At 37.8% G+C, this 16,813-nt stretch overlaps 1 protein-coding gene across 6 annotated transcripts in view; it reads right to left on the bottom strand.

Moving 5' to 3' along the window:
• Positions 1-8,346: 8,346 nt before the first annotated feature.
• Positions 8,347-16,813, bottom strand: part of PTPN3 (protein tyrosine phosphatase non-receptor type 3) — a 175,865-nt gene continuing 167,398 nt past the window's right edge. For all 6 annotated transcript variants that reach the window (XM_040549004.1, XM_040549003.1, XM_040549007.1 and 3 more), the window contains one exon: positions 8,347-15,192. In XM_040549004.1, coding sequence (XP_040404938.1) covers positions 15,115-15,192 — 78 coding nt within the window. In that variant the 3' untranslated portion in view covers positions 8,347-15,114. The remainder of the gene's footprint in view (positions 15,193-16,813) is intronic.

Genomic DNA, 16,813 nt, shown 5'->3' on the forward strand with positions numbered 1-16,813 from the left:
GTGCGGTACCGTTTGGATTTATTTCAGCTGTGCACATTAGTGTCAGCTGCTGTGAGATGCAAATACAATCAAGTCTCTTTGCCATTGCTTGTCAGAACATTGTGCACGTATCACTTCAGCAGCCCGGGCTTTGATATTGCTTTTCTCCCCTGGGATCCAGGAAGGAAGAATTTCAAGAGGGCAGAAAATGAATTTCTACCCCAGGAGAAAATATTTGATGAAAAAAGCCACATTGTTAATATTTTTTTATGGAAAATGAGATGGGAGTGGGGAAGAAAAAAAAACAAAAAACACTGAAGTGGTTTTAGCTCTAAGAGCCACTGAGGGCCTGATAAGAGCTGTGATTTGTTGCTTCTGAGCCCATGCTTGCCTGCACATGGGGAGTGCCAGCCAGGCTCGTGCAAGGGCTGCATGACTGGTGCAGGACTGGAGCAGTACTGCTGCTCTCCATGGGCTTCGGCAGGAGAGGGAGGCTGTCTGGTGAAGCCTTAAAGGTATGCTCCTCCAGACGGAGGAGCAGGTCTCTACTTGTCTCTTCCTGGATCACAGGGGGGGATTCTCTACCTGAATCACAGGGGACGTCCAGGTCCCTGTAAGTACCCTGTAAAGTAAAGAGTAAAGCACCCTGAGGATAACTGATCCAACTATTAAACACAGATGTAAAGAAAGCATTGAGAACCTCAGCCTTATCCTTACCCTCAGTGATCACATTTCCTGCTGCATCAAGTAAAGGATAGAAATTTTCCTTGGTTCTTATCTTGCTGTTAAAATGAGTATTAGGAAAAAAGTTTATAGCGGTATAGGAAAAGCTAACAAGGAAAAAGGAATTATTTTGTTTGATGTATCAGTGGATTATTTTATTTTTATCTTCTACTTTTTTTTTTTTTCTGACGGGACACAGGGATAAACTTATTTTAAGTCCCCAGTTAGTAATGAAAATAGGCAAAGAAGCATGGGACACACTCAAGTTCTGTTGCAGGTTATCTAATAATAAACATTAGGTAGACAGTTTCAACTACCTTTTTTTTTTTCCCCCCTTTATTTTTTCCCTAAGCCATTAGGTGCAGACTTTGGTTGCCTTTTCCTTTCCCAAAAGAAAGCTCTTAAACAGGCAAAAGACTCAAGATCTTCTTGGAATGCTCTTGGACATTCAATGATTTTCATCACTCAAGGACAGCAATGGTTTTCTGGAAAGAGACTAGGGAGTTTAGGAGGCTCTGTAGCTCCTTACAGGAACACTGTTAACAGCACATGCACGTGCTGTGCCAGTGTGGAGGAAGCATAACTTGACTCTGTCAGAAGCTCTGCAACAGCCTGAAACTGAAGAAGAATATAAAAATTAGGAAATGTGTTAAGTTATTCAAGGTAAACATGACAGAAGTGCGTGAATTCATAAGGGTAAAATCAAAGGCCAAGACTCAAACCAGTCCCAGAGAACGGTAATCTTTAACAGGAAAGTATGTAAATCAACATATTAGCAAGACAATAATCACTTCTCAGTGGGAAAGGAGCAGGCAGCACTGAGGATCAGAGCAATTAATGCCTCTCTGCTTTAGTGTTCACTGAAAGAGATCCAGCTAGAGCATGGATGGGTAGGAGAATAATGCCCAGGGATGTGGTGTAAGTGCCAAGATGATTCCAGAAGAGGAGCAAGCCAAAGAGTATTCTGGTAAGGCAGAACAGAGATAGATACATCCAGGCTGCTTGTCAGAACCACTAGAAGTTTTTGCTGAGCACTTGGAGAAAGCGTGGGATAATGGGAAAGAGCCAAGCAAGATGTACATCCTTAAAAAAGAAAAAGAAATTGAAATGTCTGAGGATAATAGAGCAAGTGGTTTCGATTTCAATTCCTAGAAAAGCACTGGAACAAATTATCTAATTATATGTGAACATGCAGCAAGCAACCAAGATACAAGCAACCACCAACACCAACTCATTAAAAATCAGATCAAATCAATCTAGCTTTCAACCCATTGCCATACTGGGATGTAAAAAGCTAAGAGAGTGACTTTTTTTTTTTCTTTATTTTATGTAAGCGTCACAAGAATTTATTCACTGTTGTTTCCAGTGCATAAGTCAGGCCAGCCATTTCTCCAGATGCAGAATCACAACAAAGTCCTCCTGCCTCCTTGCTGTTGTGACACCCTGCCTAGCCCTGGAAGCAAAGCAAGGCAAAGCTCACGTGAAGGGCTCTGCTTCTGATTTTTCAAATCCTTTTCCATTCCACTACTGCCCTCCACTCATTTAGAAGATGGTTTTAGCCTTTCCCAAGTTCAGCTGGGTTTAGATAGGAGAAATTATAGGTCAATGTAGGAAACAGACCAACCTCAAGGGTCTTCTGGACTACAAGAGCTTAATAGCATGCCATGAAATGAGATCTCTTTGATGCTTATCTTCATTTATTTCACAATCATTGTTTTATTCCTCTGGTTATCCAGACTGTGCAAACTGGCTCCCCACTGTGGCACTGGCCCCACAAAATATTTATTTAAACTGCACTGTAAGAGCAAGATTTATACAGAGCCCTAGGGTTCACAAATGCCAGATGAATGTAAATACACATTTCTGTGTGCACACGAAAGCGTACTGCAGTGGTATCCAGAGTTGTCTTAAAAATAATTATCTGCATTAGTCACAGGGTTGAGGAAGGAACGTTTTCATAAAGGCAGAGTTGTCAGCCTCAATCCACATGCAGCTGAGCGTGGGGAGATGCAGGCAGAGATCTGATCTATTAAACCAATTGATAAATACCTTACATCACTCAGCATGAAACATTAAGCTGTGAAGTATACAACATATGTGAATTATCTTCTAATTTTATTAGGCAGGAGCTCACAGTACAACGTTACTGGGAAATCAGCAAAGGTTGTGTTACAGCTCTCAGTGAAGGGCTGACGTCAGACCCTTTGCTGCATGATTAAACAAGGGATTTCAGCGCCTACTTTCAATGCCACGGGTCTTCAAGGATATTCTGCAATTTTTGTACTAAAAAAATATGCTCATGGGCTGTTGGACGTGAATACTCTACCTCATCCTCCAAGCTTTGTCAGTTTTTCCCTCATGTAGATTCGAGTCTCTTTAGCTAAAGAAACTATCTGTCACAGATGAAATATTGCAACAAAAAGCACATTTATCAAGATATTTATCATCATTACAGAAAAACCTTCATGAAAAGCTACTCCCAACCAGTCAACCTTTGATGCCTTTCCCAAACGAAAGCAATTAGCACAGATGCATTGACATGCATGGGGTACATCCCCAACGCCCCACAAACCAACACAGGACCTCAAACCCAGGGGGCAGGAGCAGGAGGATCCATAATGGATCCTCCTTTTTTTTTTTTTTTTTTTTTTATGGAGGATCACCAACGTACCTGATTATTTACCAGCCATCACTCTCAACATCTCCTTTACACTTTCTTCAACCCCCCCATGGAAGGGGATCCTGCAAGGAGGGTGTGCAGCACACCAGGCCCTGTGGCAGTGGCCAGGCGATCACTGTGGCCTGGAGCAGGTGCCCGCATGGTGTCACTTGAGGGGCAGCAAGGCAGGAGAGGAGCCACTATGCCCAGGGGCATGGGGGGTGTCCCCACCTGCCTGCCCCAGGCCTCCGAGTGGGAGGAGGAACCTGTTGGAAGCCACAGGCTGTTTGCTGGCAGGGCAAGGGGCAGCGTGCAGGCCACGGTACCAGGCAAGGGGCTGGTGGCCCAAGTGCAGGCCTCAGCTAAGATACGTAATGGTGACATACTAGAGGAAGATGGGAACACGTGGAAGTGGTGGGCTGTGGTCCAGTAATCCCTCTCCTTGCAAATTATCAAGAGGCAGAAAGCCATTAGTTAGATTCCCCTTAACTATCCCCATCACGTTACCTTGGCACAGTGCATCAAGCTCCCTTCTAAATAAACCAAGCCTCATCGTTGACAACCATCAGCCACTAGAGCCCGCAAACTGACCCCAGCTTCCTAATTGTCCCCCCCCCCCCCCCCCCCCCCGCCCCAATAAATAAGAGAAAGCCAACGAAGATCTTCAACAAAAGTGCTGAATTATTCCCTTTTCCTTTAGCAACCACCTACAGCATACACACAAGGCTGGTGGCTGCATTGCAGACACCATCTGTTCCAGCACAACAGCAACTCACCCACCTCTACCCACTTGCCAGAGCCAGAATTTTTAACACGCTGTGCACACAGGGGAGGCACATGTGTTGCGAGCGATGGAGGAGAACAAACTAGGTTAAGGAAGGGATGGCCACTGCTAGCACAGAGAGGATGCTGAGTGGGCTACACTTAAATTCACCCTGGGAAAAGCGAATGTTTCACTCCCTTGTAAACTGTTTTGTCCCGATGCGGCCCCCCAAAGCTATTGCTTCCTTCCTACCAGCTATAGCCAGTAACACAATCATTTTTAATACAAGCCTTCTCAAGAGCAGAACCTCACATAACATTTTTCTACAAATAGGACATCCCACAGAACAAGTAAAGCAGTCTGGGAGCTGGTATTATCCCTGGCATTACCCCTGGCATGTGCAGAGGACCAGAATTTAGCCTGCAAGTTCAGATCCCTGATCTGATAGCTTTGCTGTGAGCAACTGTCCCTGTACCTAGCCTTACCCCTTTGGAGAACGGATATAAATAACCGCATCTCACACTATGGTAAATCAGACTTTGCTTGGCAACAAGATATTCACAGTACTTTATCCATTGGGGGTTATAAGAAATGTGTTCTCCTTTGCAAAATTTCAGCTATTACTACCTTTTTTTTTTTTTTCTCCTTTTTGCATAAACAAGCAATGTAAAAAAGCTAGCAAAATCCTTGTACTAGAATTTTTTTTTTTTTGTACAAATCTTTAAGTAATCAGCACAGTTTCACCAAGGTCCTATTTCCATTAAACAATAGGATCACAGCAGGAGCAAATTTTTGTGCAGGGTTTCAAGTCTCTTTCCAGAAAGTGCGCTGCACTATGTGGGCTTCCTCTCAAGGCACTGTGCCAATGCCTTACTTCCAGTTTCTATGACTTTCTTCTTTCTGTGCTTGGATAATCCAGGCTCCAAACAATACCGTTCCCTGTTTGCACTTGGATGCTTCAGAAACCCTCTCAGTTCACATGGCTTGGCTTCTGCTCCTAACACATCTGCTGAAATGATTTGTGGGATTGTTTCTGTTACTGAGCCATGATGGAGGAAGAGTACATTTACTTGCTTTCTTATTTAGCCTAGGAGAAGGATATTGTATACCTGCTTCATTACATCCCATTGTATGCTTGATTGTGCACATATACACCATTTTGTCTCTGCTCTGAACCAATCTGAGAGCCCTTTGGGACTGGGACTGCACTTGATAGTTATTTGCACAGCATCAAGCACCCTAATTGTATCAGATAAACTCAAATAAGTGGTTTGATTAAGAACACAAGACATGGTATGTAAGTCAGTTTAAGTATAGGCTGAATGCAATTACGGCTACATAGAGTATTTTATTTTCCCTATTCTTTGCCATCTAAACTCCCTCAAATTCCAGGAAATTCACTTATTGAAGTGAAGTCTTAGAAAAGTCCTCAATCTAAATAACCTTGTTGCAATGATAAAACAAAAACAAAAAAAAACAACAACATACTTTATCACAGATGGCAAAAAAAGCAAGTAATATTCAGTGTTAATTGGACAAGTAAATTTCTACATACATTACAGGAATCTGCAAAAGCAAACACTATGCAGATAAATAATAAAAACAGGTGATATACACAATTTTTTTCAGTATCTCAGATCAAGTTTTTACTTTAGTACAAAGATTACAGTGTCATGGAAGACAGCACTCATCATTAATACATGAATTTATATTACCTGCATTGCCACCTTGGTTATAGACTCCTCCCTTTTGGATTCTGTGTTTGAGAAGTCAAAGTGAATGTATGCCTGCTCTGACCTATTTGGAGTTACTTTCATTATTCATTTATATATTCTTTTACACATATATGCACACATGCATATATGTATATACAGGTGTTTATACACCCCCCCCCCCCCCCCACTATACACTTGACAGAGAACAAGACAGCATTTGAAAGTCATGCAATTTCAGCGAGTCTTCAAGGCTCCTCTTGCAATAGGATTTGCTAAGATGAGTTTCTTGGTTACATGGCTCACGCAGCTCAGGAGCTCTAACTGTTTTCTTGTTGGTTTGACCAGGCTGGTTTTAAGTACTTACTGCTACTTCTGTAAGGTAACAGGATAGTAACATGACTTGCATTGGGCTGTGAAAGAACAGTTGGCTTTACAGGAGAGAGGAAACCTTTCCACTCCAAAGGGGACTCAGACCAGCTCTATCACTCCTACCACAGGAAATTTAGCTAATTGCCTGCCTTCCTTCAAGTAAAAATCTAAAGGGAACAGGAAGAAGAGGAAGAAGCTCCTTGTAAATTGTCATCCACCTGCTGCTTCAGAAGGTCCAGTCATGCTCTGGTCCCATAGCATGTAGCATCCTTCTGTGGTCCTTGTGTGTAGCATCTGGGCTCTGTTCAGTCCTAACTTAACTTGCCTTGAGCTGGCAGTTCTGTTTCTCCCTCAGTTCCCGCTTTAATCTTCAAAAGTAGCCCCATGGCTTCACAGTACAATGAAGAGCTCTTGGACAAGTGGGCTGTTCCCAGCTGCATGCCCGAGAGCCAGGGCCTCCTGCCTATCCTCCAGTATCTCATGAAATGCAGGCAGCACTACAGATGTAGCGGAGATACAGTACTACAGGAAACTCTGTGAGCAAATCCCCGTGAGGACAAAAATGACGCTTTATTCAAAATGCAAATGCCCTCAGCAATGAGATTTCTGAGGAACACTTAAGCAATGAGGGTGGATTCTCTTGTAATAGCAATTCTTAAACTAATACATATTGCAGCAGCACAGGTGAAAATAATACAGATACGACTTTCTGAACACAAAATAACATTGCATCTGGTCTGGATACAGCAACAAGTAGCTTCAAAAACAAAATACACTTCAATTTTTGGCATGTAACCAGAAGGCTGGAGTCACTACATCCTCTTTGGCTAATTATTATACTTAAGTTAGCCCGCTTTGAAACCAGAGAGCAGATGATAACTTGGAATCTGTATAAATCAACGTAAATCCAAAGAGCTATACTATGTTTATGTTAATGCTTCTGAACATGCATGATCCGAGCTACTCAGATCAGAGCTGAGGATCCACATACTCAGACAAGTTATTGCTTTGTAGTTTGCAAGGAGCAACAGTTCAATACTTAGTTTTAAATGAGAACAGTCTAAAAGCTCAGGGCAAGCCTTGACAACACAATTCTGGGTTTGGAGTCAAGTATACAAGCAAGTGAAGCATGCATACATCTACTTCTGCCTTAAATATCCTCCAAAAGGCTCTTCCATGTCCTATCCTGCTAACACGTACTGAAGGCACTGCCACCTCTTTCTGTAAGCTGTTTCATGTGGATTTTCAGCAAAACCTCCAACATTGTATAGTTTGCTCTGCACCTGTAAGAGATTCCAACCTTACGTATATTCTATGGCCCAGCTGCCCACATGGCTCGTTTTGGCCTTGTACTTTCTCTCACCAAGATTTCATTGAATTTGTAGCTTCATCAGGGTGCTCAGCAATCATTCTGAAGGATTAGAATCTGGTCTCAAGTTTAAAAAAGCCTAGTAGGCAGAGCCATCTCCTGCCAATAGCAAAAAGTGCTTACTAACAGCTATTCCAGTTCTTAACCAAATCCCAAACATTTAAAGGTCAATGCTCGATCCATCTGGTAGTGTTGGGTTCAGTCTTCAGTGTATTTTCTGGTTTGAAACCTATAAACTTATGTTTTACATACACACACACACACAAAGGAAAATAATTCAAGAACAGCTTCACTAGTCTCTGCTTTGCTGTGAAAACATGACAAGAAGCCCAGAGTAACAGCAGGTATAGGACATACAGCTACTCAGATGACTCTGGGAGTACTGTGACGGATGGGAAATCCCATCTACACATTTTATAGGCAGCGGCAAAAAAAAAGTTAAATAAAATCTACTTTCAAACACTTGTGTATGCGGCCATATATGTCATGAGTACAAAGGCTTATTGGTTTAATTAATCAAGATAATTCTAATTAATTTTTTTTTTGAAAGGGGAATAGTCCTGCAAATTTTAGGCTTGCTGGTTGCTTTACTTCTCCAGCAAGCTTTTTATAAAAAAATTACTCTTTATGGAGCAGACACTTCCCATACCAGCTTGCTTGCTTAGATAAAATTCAAGCTACAGCCATGTGTGATTTTTAAAAGGCATTTAAAAATTAACTTTTTCATACAACTCAATGATTTCATCAATAAAGCCACAGTAAAGCCATATAAACAAAAATGCTTTATTTCACCATTAGCCTTTAACCAATAAGCATAAAATGGTGGCTGTAATAGTCTTGTTCAGAACAGTTCCAAACCCCAAGAAAACTATACTGGAAACATTAACCAATACTTTATTCCTATAAAAATAATAATAAAAAAGATACATTCATTTCAGGAGGTGTCTACATCTTTATCAATAAATTAGGCTTTGCAATATCAACATGAATTTACATTTCAAATGATTTTAAAGAAAAGCACAGCTTGGGATACAAAATAAACTCTTTCCTTACCTTCCAAATACATCAGATACATTCTTTTATTCCTTTAATGCACTGGCACCTAAGATCTCAGACGAAGAAACTAAAGAGTGGTACAGAAACATCCACTGACAAAAAAAATAATAAAAACAGCTGTATCACTGAATGAATATTACCTTTCAAGGCTTTTCTACATCTCAGACAAAAAACATTAGCTGAACACATAAGAAAATACAAACTTAGTGACTAGAATAGTGGAATCTTGTACAAAGCTTGCTTGTACTTCAGCTTTCCCAGATTTTATGTAATTTACTAAAACACTATTAAGCACATTCCCCTCTTTGTTGCAACAAAGGTCAGTTTTAAACAATACATCATTTGTTGTTATGAATGCCCAACAACTTCAAGCCTTGATAGGACTGTCCCTTTTATTTATCTTACATCTCCTCTGTTAAGGTTACACAATGAAGCGTGAAAACCTAAATAAATTACATTTAGTACTCGCTGCACAGCTCTCTGGAATATGAGCATTGATACTTGACATTTATTTTGCAAAATCTGGATTTGAAATATATTTATATTTGAGCACATATACCAATTCCCCACCCAATTTCTACATACATTCACTTGATTTCTATAAAAGATAAGAAAGCATCAGTTATACCACGTTTTCATTCATATATGCTAAGCTCTGAAATAGTGGGGCACTGATGAAGTCAACAGTTACCATCAATCAGCTTGCCTTTTTTTTTTTTTTTTTGTATAAGTGTGTTTTGTACGTAATTTAATAAATAGCCCTACCTCACTTTTTACTGGTATTTTTTCTTTTTGAAAAAACAAAACAAAACACCAAACACAAAAACAAACAAACAAACAAAAAACACATCTATTTTAGTTTAACACAAGATGACTTCCTGATGTCTGGAGAGCAAGCTCCAAAGGCTTCCTATCAAGAAACAGCTGATAGAAATATGATGACAGACTGGCTTCAGTTGGTAATTAATGTTGCTAATGGCTTTAATTGATCTAGCAAAACATATTTCCTCTTTGCATGCGTGGCAAACTCACTAGTTACCCAGCCCCATACAAGTTCCATATATATCACAGAAAAAGACACTAATTGAAAGCAGTGAACATCTTTTTTTTATAAGGGAAAGATTTCAATTTTGTTTAATGTTATTTAAAAACAGCAGTAAGTGAGGAAAATATTCACCTTAGAATTCTTTTCTGGGTCAGTTTGACAAAAATGAAAACCCAACAGTAGAGCTTTTTACTAAAGAAATTGTTCCAACAGAAATAATGCAATTAGTATACAGAAAATGATTCCATAAAGGGGGAAAAATTGCATTTCCCATCCCTACTGTAGCTGTTTAAAACATTTTCTCCCCTTTTTAAAAAAATAAAAATACAAATCTTATCTGCCCTGAACAAGACATTCCCTACAGTTTTACAGTTGTGAGAAACTTGAAAGTGTCTGATAAGGTAAAACAATGACAACTCAAGAAATTATATCATGAAAGCCAAGAAAGTAACTGAGGAACTAACAGTAAACTGAAGTGTTTCATTAAAGGCAATGCTTTAATATTTTAAACACAAATTTCATTGAAGATTCAGAAACTGCAGCTAAGCTCAAAAGAGCATGCCGCCTAAGACTCTTATCCAAGTAGTCTGCAACAAAATCTGAGAGGTCTAAAAAGGTACATTCTGCCTCCCATTCCTGGAGTCGCCTCCCAAGGTGAACTTGAAACTATTAAAAAAAAAAAACAGAATAGCTACCAGTGTCTTAACTATAGCCCAAACTTAACAGTGTCAGCAGTCTACAGAATTTGTTTTTTCCATTACATTCATGGTCCTTAACCATCGCTCTTTACCAATGGTCAAATCAGAGCACTACAGTGACAGGGTTAGCCTGAGCTGAAAAATGGTGAAGTCCATCGAAAATCACCCGCTAGTCATTCCCTTGCATTACAAGATTTTTTTCTCCCTCTTAAGGCAAGTTATAGTGATTGAGGATACCGTTGTTCAAAGATTGTACAGCTACTGAACAACTGAAACATTAAATATTTTTAAAGTACACTAAAACTAACCCATATTTCATTAAATTGCTATATTTAAACTGTTAATATAATGCTATTGTTAAAATAGACAGTAATCTGAGATGGCTTAACACTATCAGTGTCAGAACTTAAATGCATGAGAATTCATTTAATCAAAACATTATGCTTTATATAATGAATTAATCATTCACTTGGCTTTCAACTGCCTTTGAACAATGTGCTTCATGACACAACTTTACCTTCTGTATAGTTTCAATTCATAAATGCTTTTAACCAAGTAGACTAATTGCAGGTTACCAACTGAAGCACAAACACTTCCCAACGTGCACTCTGGAAAAGCTTTGTATGAATGAATAAAATAAATTTGCACCTAAATGTTACATTTAAGCATATGACAATAAAGCTGTTTTCAGTGAAGTAACAATGCTTAAATTTTAATTGATTGAAAATGAGCCACACCATGTCTATTTTCAACCAGTGGACCATTTATGCATTCAGTCTGACACCTAAGAACACTATCTACAAGGAGGATCTTGTCTTGTAAAACAGTATTATGCTTGTAATAAAGCAAATGCACAATTCATTACATATTTCAAAGCTACAGTTCTTTAGATTTATTTATTTATTTAAAACCAAGTATTGTATAGTAGAAAAGGAGGGAAGAAAAGAAAACCATCTGTTAAAGAAAGAAAAAGAGTGTGCATTAAAAGGTATTGCTGAACTCTTAGGTATATTTTGATTGAATGTAACTTAGTACCAACATCTAAAGACAAGATTACAGAGAACAAAATCCTGGATTAAAAAACATTATTATTATTATTTTTTTTGGTGTAAAATACCACTATTCAAGGTTTGGTTGTATTTTAATGATTTGTATTTTATACATCCTATTACACAAAGGGCATTCATGGCTTATGGCTCTATTTTTTCTCATTTTCAATAGTAAGATCTCTCCCTCCCACCTCTATCTCAGACGTGCTCCCTTTTAATATTCTTGAAGACACACTGAATAGGCATTTTAGTTATTTCTGTATCAAATATTAAGCCACTTAGTCAAAATATGTTTAATTCTGAGGAATTCATGTTAGTGTATTTCACAGTGGTGAAAATCTCAAAGGTTTTCCCCCTCATCCTCCACCATGCTAGAAATTTTGAATGCTTATTGTCGTGCTCACACAGGCACAGGCAAAAAAAAAAAACACAAAAAAACCCACAAGGTTAAAAAGTTCAGGAAGATTATATAGAATCTTGACTTCACAGCATTTTCTGCTATTTGTCGATTGCCTGGCACAGTCAAACGTTTTGTGTGTTAGCAGTTAAAACTCTTACAAGAAAAATCAAGCATCTCTGTGCCTTTTTAATTTTCTAGTTCTTTCAGAAACAAAAGCCAGCAGTTAAGATGATGGTTTCATAATTATCCTTAGGTTGCAAGATCAAATCTAAGGCATACGTTGTTCAGTGCAAAGTCATCACACAGTACAGAGAGAAGATAAAAACCCCTTCATTCTCCCATAAGGACCCTACAGGTACATGTGCAAAACCCAGCAAGACTGAAATAAAGATGGACACAATGCACAAGATAATTGTGTAGTTAATATTTGCTCTGTGGTTTTACAAAAAAAATAAATCAAATAATACAGAGATTACTGTTTTTATAGCTTTAAGCAGAGTATCAGTGGCTAGAAATTTCAAGTTATTAAAATCCAAGTAAGAGTTCAAGAATGCTATTACTGAAACCATCTAACTTTACCAGAACAAGAGCAGCAGTTGTCATAATACGACCATCATCAAATAAAAACACACACACTAACACAAGTCAAACCCATACCATGTATCTTAAGGCTGGAGTTACATACTGAAGAAATGTACCAAGTTTTGGTAAATATATATTCAACATGAAGTAACATAAATAGTGATAGAAATATGTCATTAACCTTGAACACAAGCGGTAAGTAATCAATTACTTCTATGAAAGAAACAAATGTCACAGAGATGCTCTAAATATTTTCTTACTATTTATTCTCTTGCCTTTTTTTTTCCTGTGCCTTTTTCACTTCTTGACAAACTATTAATTATAAGTCATGCCACCTGCAAGCAACAACTCTGAGATCTGGTCACAGCACAACTTGAGAACAAGATGTTTTAACAGAAAGGCACATACATTACAACAAGAGAGCTTTTGTTAAAAAACTAGCCAGCAAGCACAGGTTCTTCAGTGCCCACTACTCACGTATTCTCACTCCTCAGTGTTCTCCAAACAACCGCAGACAGCTTGTACAACAACTTTCCACATGCATTTTTCAAAAAAAGCTTTCCAAGCAAAATGTGCAGGTCCAGAAGTATTCCACATTTGATGCCACAGATGGATTGAGTGACCTGATGCAGTTTAGCAAGTGAAGAGTGAACCAGAGTTAGTCTCCTGCCTTCTAATCTGTGCCCAGTCAAGTAGGAGTTTAAAAACCCAGTGCACTATAAAAACTTTAGCAAAGGTAAAATCTGGAATGCAATATATAAGAACGAATACAAATTTATTCACACTTTAACCTCCAAAGTCAAGAAGATTTCTGTGTTGCCAATGACCCTGTGTGTTCCAACCAAAAAGCTCTCTTTTGATCAATAAATAGTAACCAGGTATCTTCTTTTCTCTACTTATAACTAATAATGTAACCTGGAAGAAAGGACTAGGCCTACAGGAGACCAGGGTTAGCAATTTAGCACATACTACATTCACTTTTCAGTCATCCTGGGGGAAAAAAACCCAAACAAACAAAACAAAACAAAACAAACAAAAAAACCACCAACAAACACAACCTTCTGGTAACATGAAAGATGCATATTGTACAGCCATGGCAGTTTCTAGAATGAAACGCCAGATATATGACAATATCCATAATACAAACCATAGTTCTAAAATATATCTGAAAGTTTGTGTATGTGTAATATATATATCTCTAAAAAGAGAATTGTCTAATTTTCCCTTCTATATACATATAAACATCTGGCTAATATGCCTCAAATGTTTTTCCTTTTTTAGGACTAATCTTTTAAATAACATAGTTTTAAAGAGTCCCTTAGATTATTATTATTTTTTTTTAACACCATTCAGAAATGAAGAACTATCTCAGGGTAATCAAAAAGCACACACGAAATAAATTAACATCATATAAATGTGGTTATATTGTTCAGAAAGTCCAATTTTCCCATTTGAAATGAAATGGAGACCAGTGTACCTTAGGGTGAATTATTTAGCAATGTACAAACTCATTCTCTCTTTCTATGTCAATCTTCATGTGAATTTAGCTGCATTTCCATAAAGCAAGAAACACAGTAAATCCACAGAACTCTTGCAACAGAGAATTGTGTTTCACTGGATAAGAGTACAGTTTTTGCTGAAGGGCAGCAAGTCAATGTTTTATCACCATCTGAACACTAGCAACACCCATGCCCTTGTAAGCTTCACACCTTGAATTAGCAGCAACATATTTGATGGGTTCAGTAGTAATTTTTCTTCCAGTATTGGATTAGACTACTTTGCATATACAGCAAGTCAAAAGTCTAGTACTTGTGTGCAACATTAATCCACATTTACATCTGAGAACTCATAATACACATGGAAACAAAGGTGAAAGAGAATAAAACCTCATTTTAGGTTAATATGTTTTCAGTCCACATACGGAAAAAGCAATGAAAAACAAGTGTCAAGGAGGACAGTTGAAACAGAAAGAAAAGAAATACAATAGCTAACACTAAGAAGTAGGTCACTGTTGAAAGGATAAACTGCAAGTAAAACCGATCAAGAAAAGATGCAGACTGTACCACCTGTATAAATGCAGCATCATTTTGCACATTACAAGCAGTGATACAGCATATTATAACAGCTGGCATACTAATAGATTTATGGAAACTGAATACCTAATTTATCCAGCTCTTGACGTACAGTAGTTATGCATTAGCCTTTGAAGATTTTCATCAGCCTTTTAAAGTTAAGGTTACGTTCTCACGAATATTTAGTGTCCCAATAAGAACGCTACAAATTCACCTTCAGTGAACTTCCATACAATACAAAGATACTAAATACCTTCTTAAACTGAATAATTTCAATACTAGTAGTTTTCCTTTTGTATTTTCAGAAGAAACCCAAGGACTTTTGTAACTTCCAAAGAAAGGGGTGTTTTAAGGCAGTGAAAGATAAGATATGTATTAAGGTTTCCATGATTGTTTATGGTGCTTATGTAAATAAAGCATATTACACACAATTGCTCTCATTTATCTACACGATTTCTTTATACTGTACATGATATAGCAATTTTCTTGACAAATTTAAAGTGCCACTGTTCAAATGTGCTCATCTGTCTTCCCAGGGGCTTCTAGTCCATTCTAGTTGCTTTGAGAAACAAGCCTCTGCTTTACTTAAAAAGCAGTCTTTTTAGGGGAAAATAGTTTCATCCTTCACTGCTGTGCTAACTGGAATCCAGTGGTCGAATCAAACCTTCTTTGTAAACACGAAGAATAGCTTCACAAACAAATTTGTACTGACTCTGTAAAAGAAAAAAAACATTTTTGGTGGATTAGTTAAAACTCCTGATTATACGGTTATTATTTAATACTGTTAACAGTCTCACTGCTTCCTTTTCTCCTGGACAATGGCAGGAGAGGAGGTACAAAGACAGAAGGAGAAAATCCAGCTCCCTTGGTTGCATTCACAGGACACAAAGGGAACATTTACTTGTTTCAATGAGAAGCATTACAAGTCTCACACTAAGGAAAACCCAATACCCAAATTTAAAAGAACAACCTTAAATCCCAGAGAATATAATTTATTTGTAAAAGCTATGTAAATTTTCATGTTTGTTCTGAATTTAGTCCAACTAGATATTTAAACCTTTTATAAATCTCACCTAAATATTTTTGTATTGTTATCTGGTAATTACAAGTATTCTAATCTTGCCAATCTTGCTGTTAGATATTACTGGACACATTTCAGTTACATAACCAAAAATGCATTTAGAGTTATCATGTAGGATATATTGATAGAGTCCATAATACCTTACTAAAACTTGTGCTTTTTTTTTTTTTTTTGGCTACACTATTGCAGAAGGTATAGTTGCTCGATTTTAAATTTGTAATCGAGCCACACATCATCTCCTGTCATAGCAGAAAGTGATCAAAACCTTTGGAATGAGTATTTTTTGAAAAGCAGCAGCCATATTAATTTTTTTGTCCCTCAACATTTTGAGCTTATTTAGTTTTTATAAGGCATTCACAAATTAGACGTTTGCTTTCTGAATTATACTATTACAAAGCCTGATTTTCCATGATGTCTCAATGTACTTATTTCTTAAAAGCAATTTGCCTGTGAGCTTCTTTCTGAAAAGTGATACAAGTTGACATTACAATAAGACTGATAACACAACTAAAAATCCATATAGGCAGAATAAATATTTACGATTAACACAATCCTGAGAACACAAGATAATGGAAATTTAAATGAATTCACAAGGATGAAAGGATACCTCTCCTCTGAAAGAACTTTCGACTACTCTTGCAAACCCCTTAATGAACACCTCTCTCAAAATCTCAATGTCATATTAGGAGAAGCACAACTTCATGTTTTCTGAATCCCTTTTTATATATTTGAAACGTTCTCCCAGCTGCCCTTTTACATCAGCTCTCATCAACTCTCCAGGAGGATATGGAAACATTCCCCCAGTACCTCCCACAGGACAGGACTAAAGCACGATGCTCACACTGTGAAGGACCTCACGTTGCATTTCAATACCAGTAGTTATGAACTTTATTCTTGTCCATACATGTCCAATACATTTTCTCTTAAGCACAGAAAAGCTTAAGGAAAACTTGGAGATAGAAATTCATTTTCTGCATCTCAATTTTCTTGCCTTTTCTTTCAACCCTTCAGTCAATTACTCCCACCTCCAATATCACTTTGCTCTTTTGTCTTTATTTCTTAATTACCTTGACTTTTCTCTTATTTTCATTTGCATATTTTTACTGCCTGAACAAGTCAACTGTGATATTTAGTGCTGTTCAATACTTCTGTTAACTCCTTTGTACGATCAAGTTGTTGAACAAATATGAATGAACACTTCAGCATTGCTTCCTCTGACTCAGGCTCTGACTACTTGTTTGCTTTGCTGTTAT

This window comes from Cygnus olor, chromosome 2, assembly GCF_009769625.2.
Source record: "Cygnus olor isolate bCygOlo1 chromosome 2, bCygOlo1.pri.v2, whole genome shotgun sequence".
Classification (NCBI taxonomy): domain Eukaryota; kingdom Metazoa; phylum Chordata; class Aves; order Anseriformes; family Anatidae; genus Cygnus; species Cygnus olor.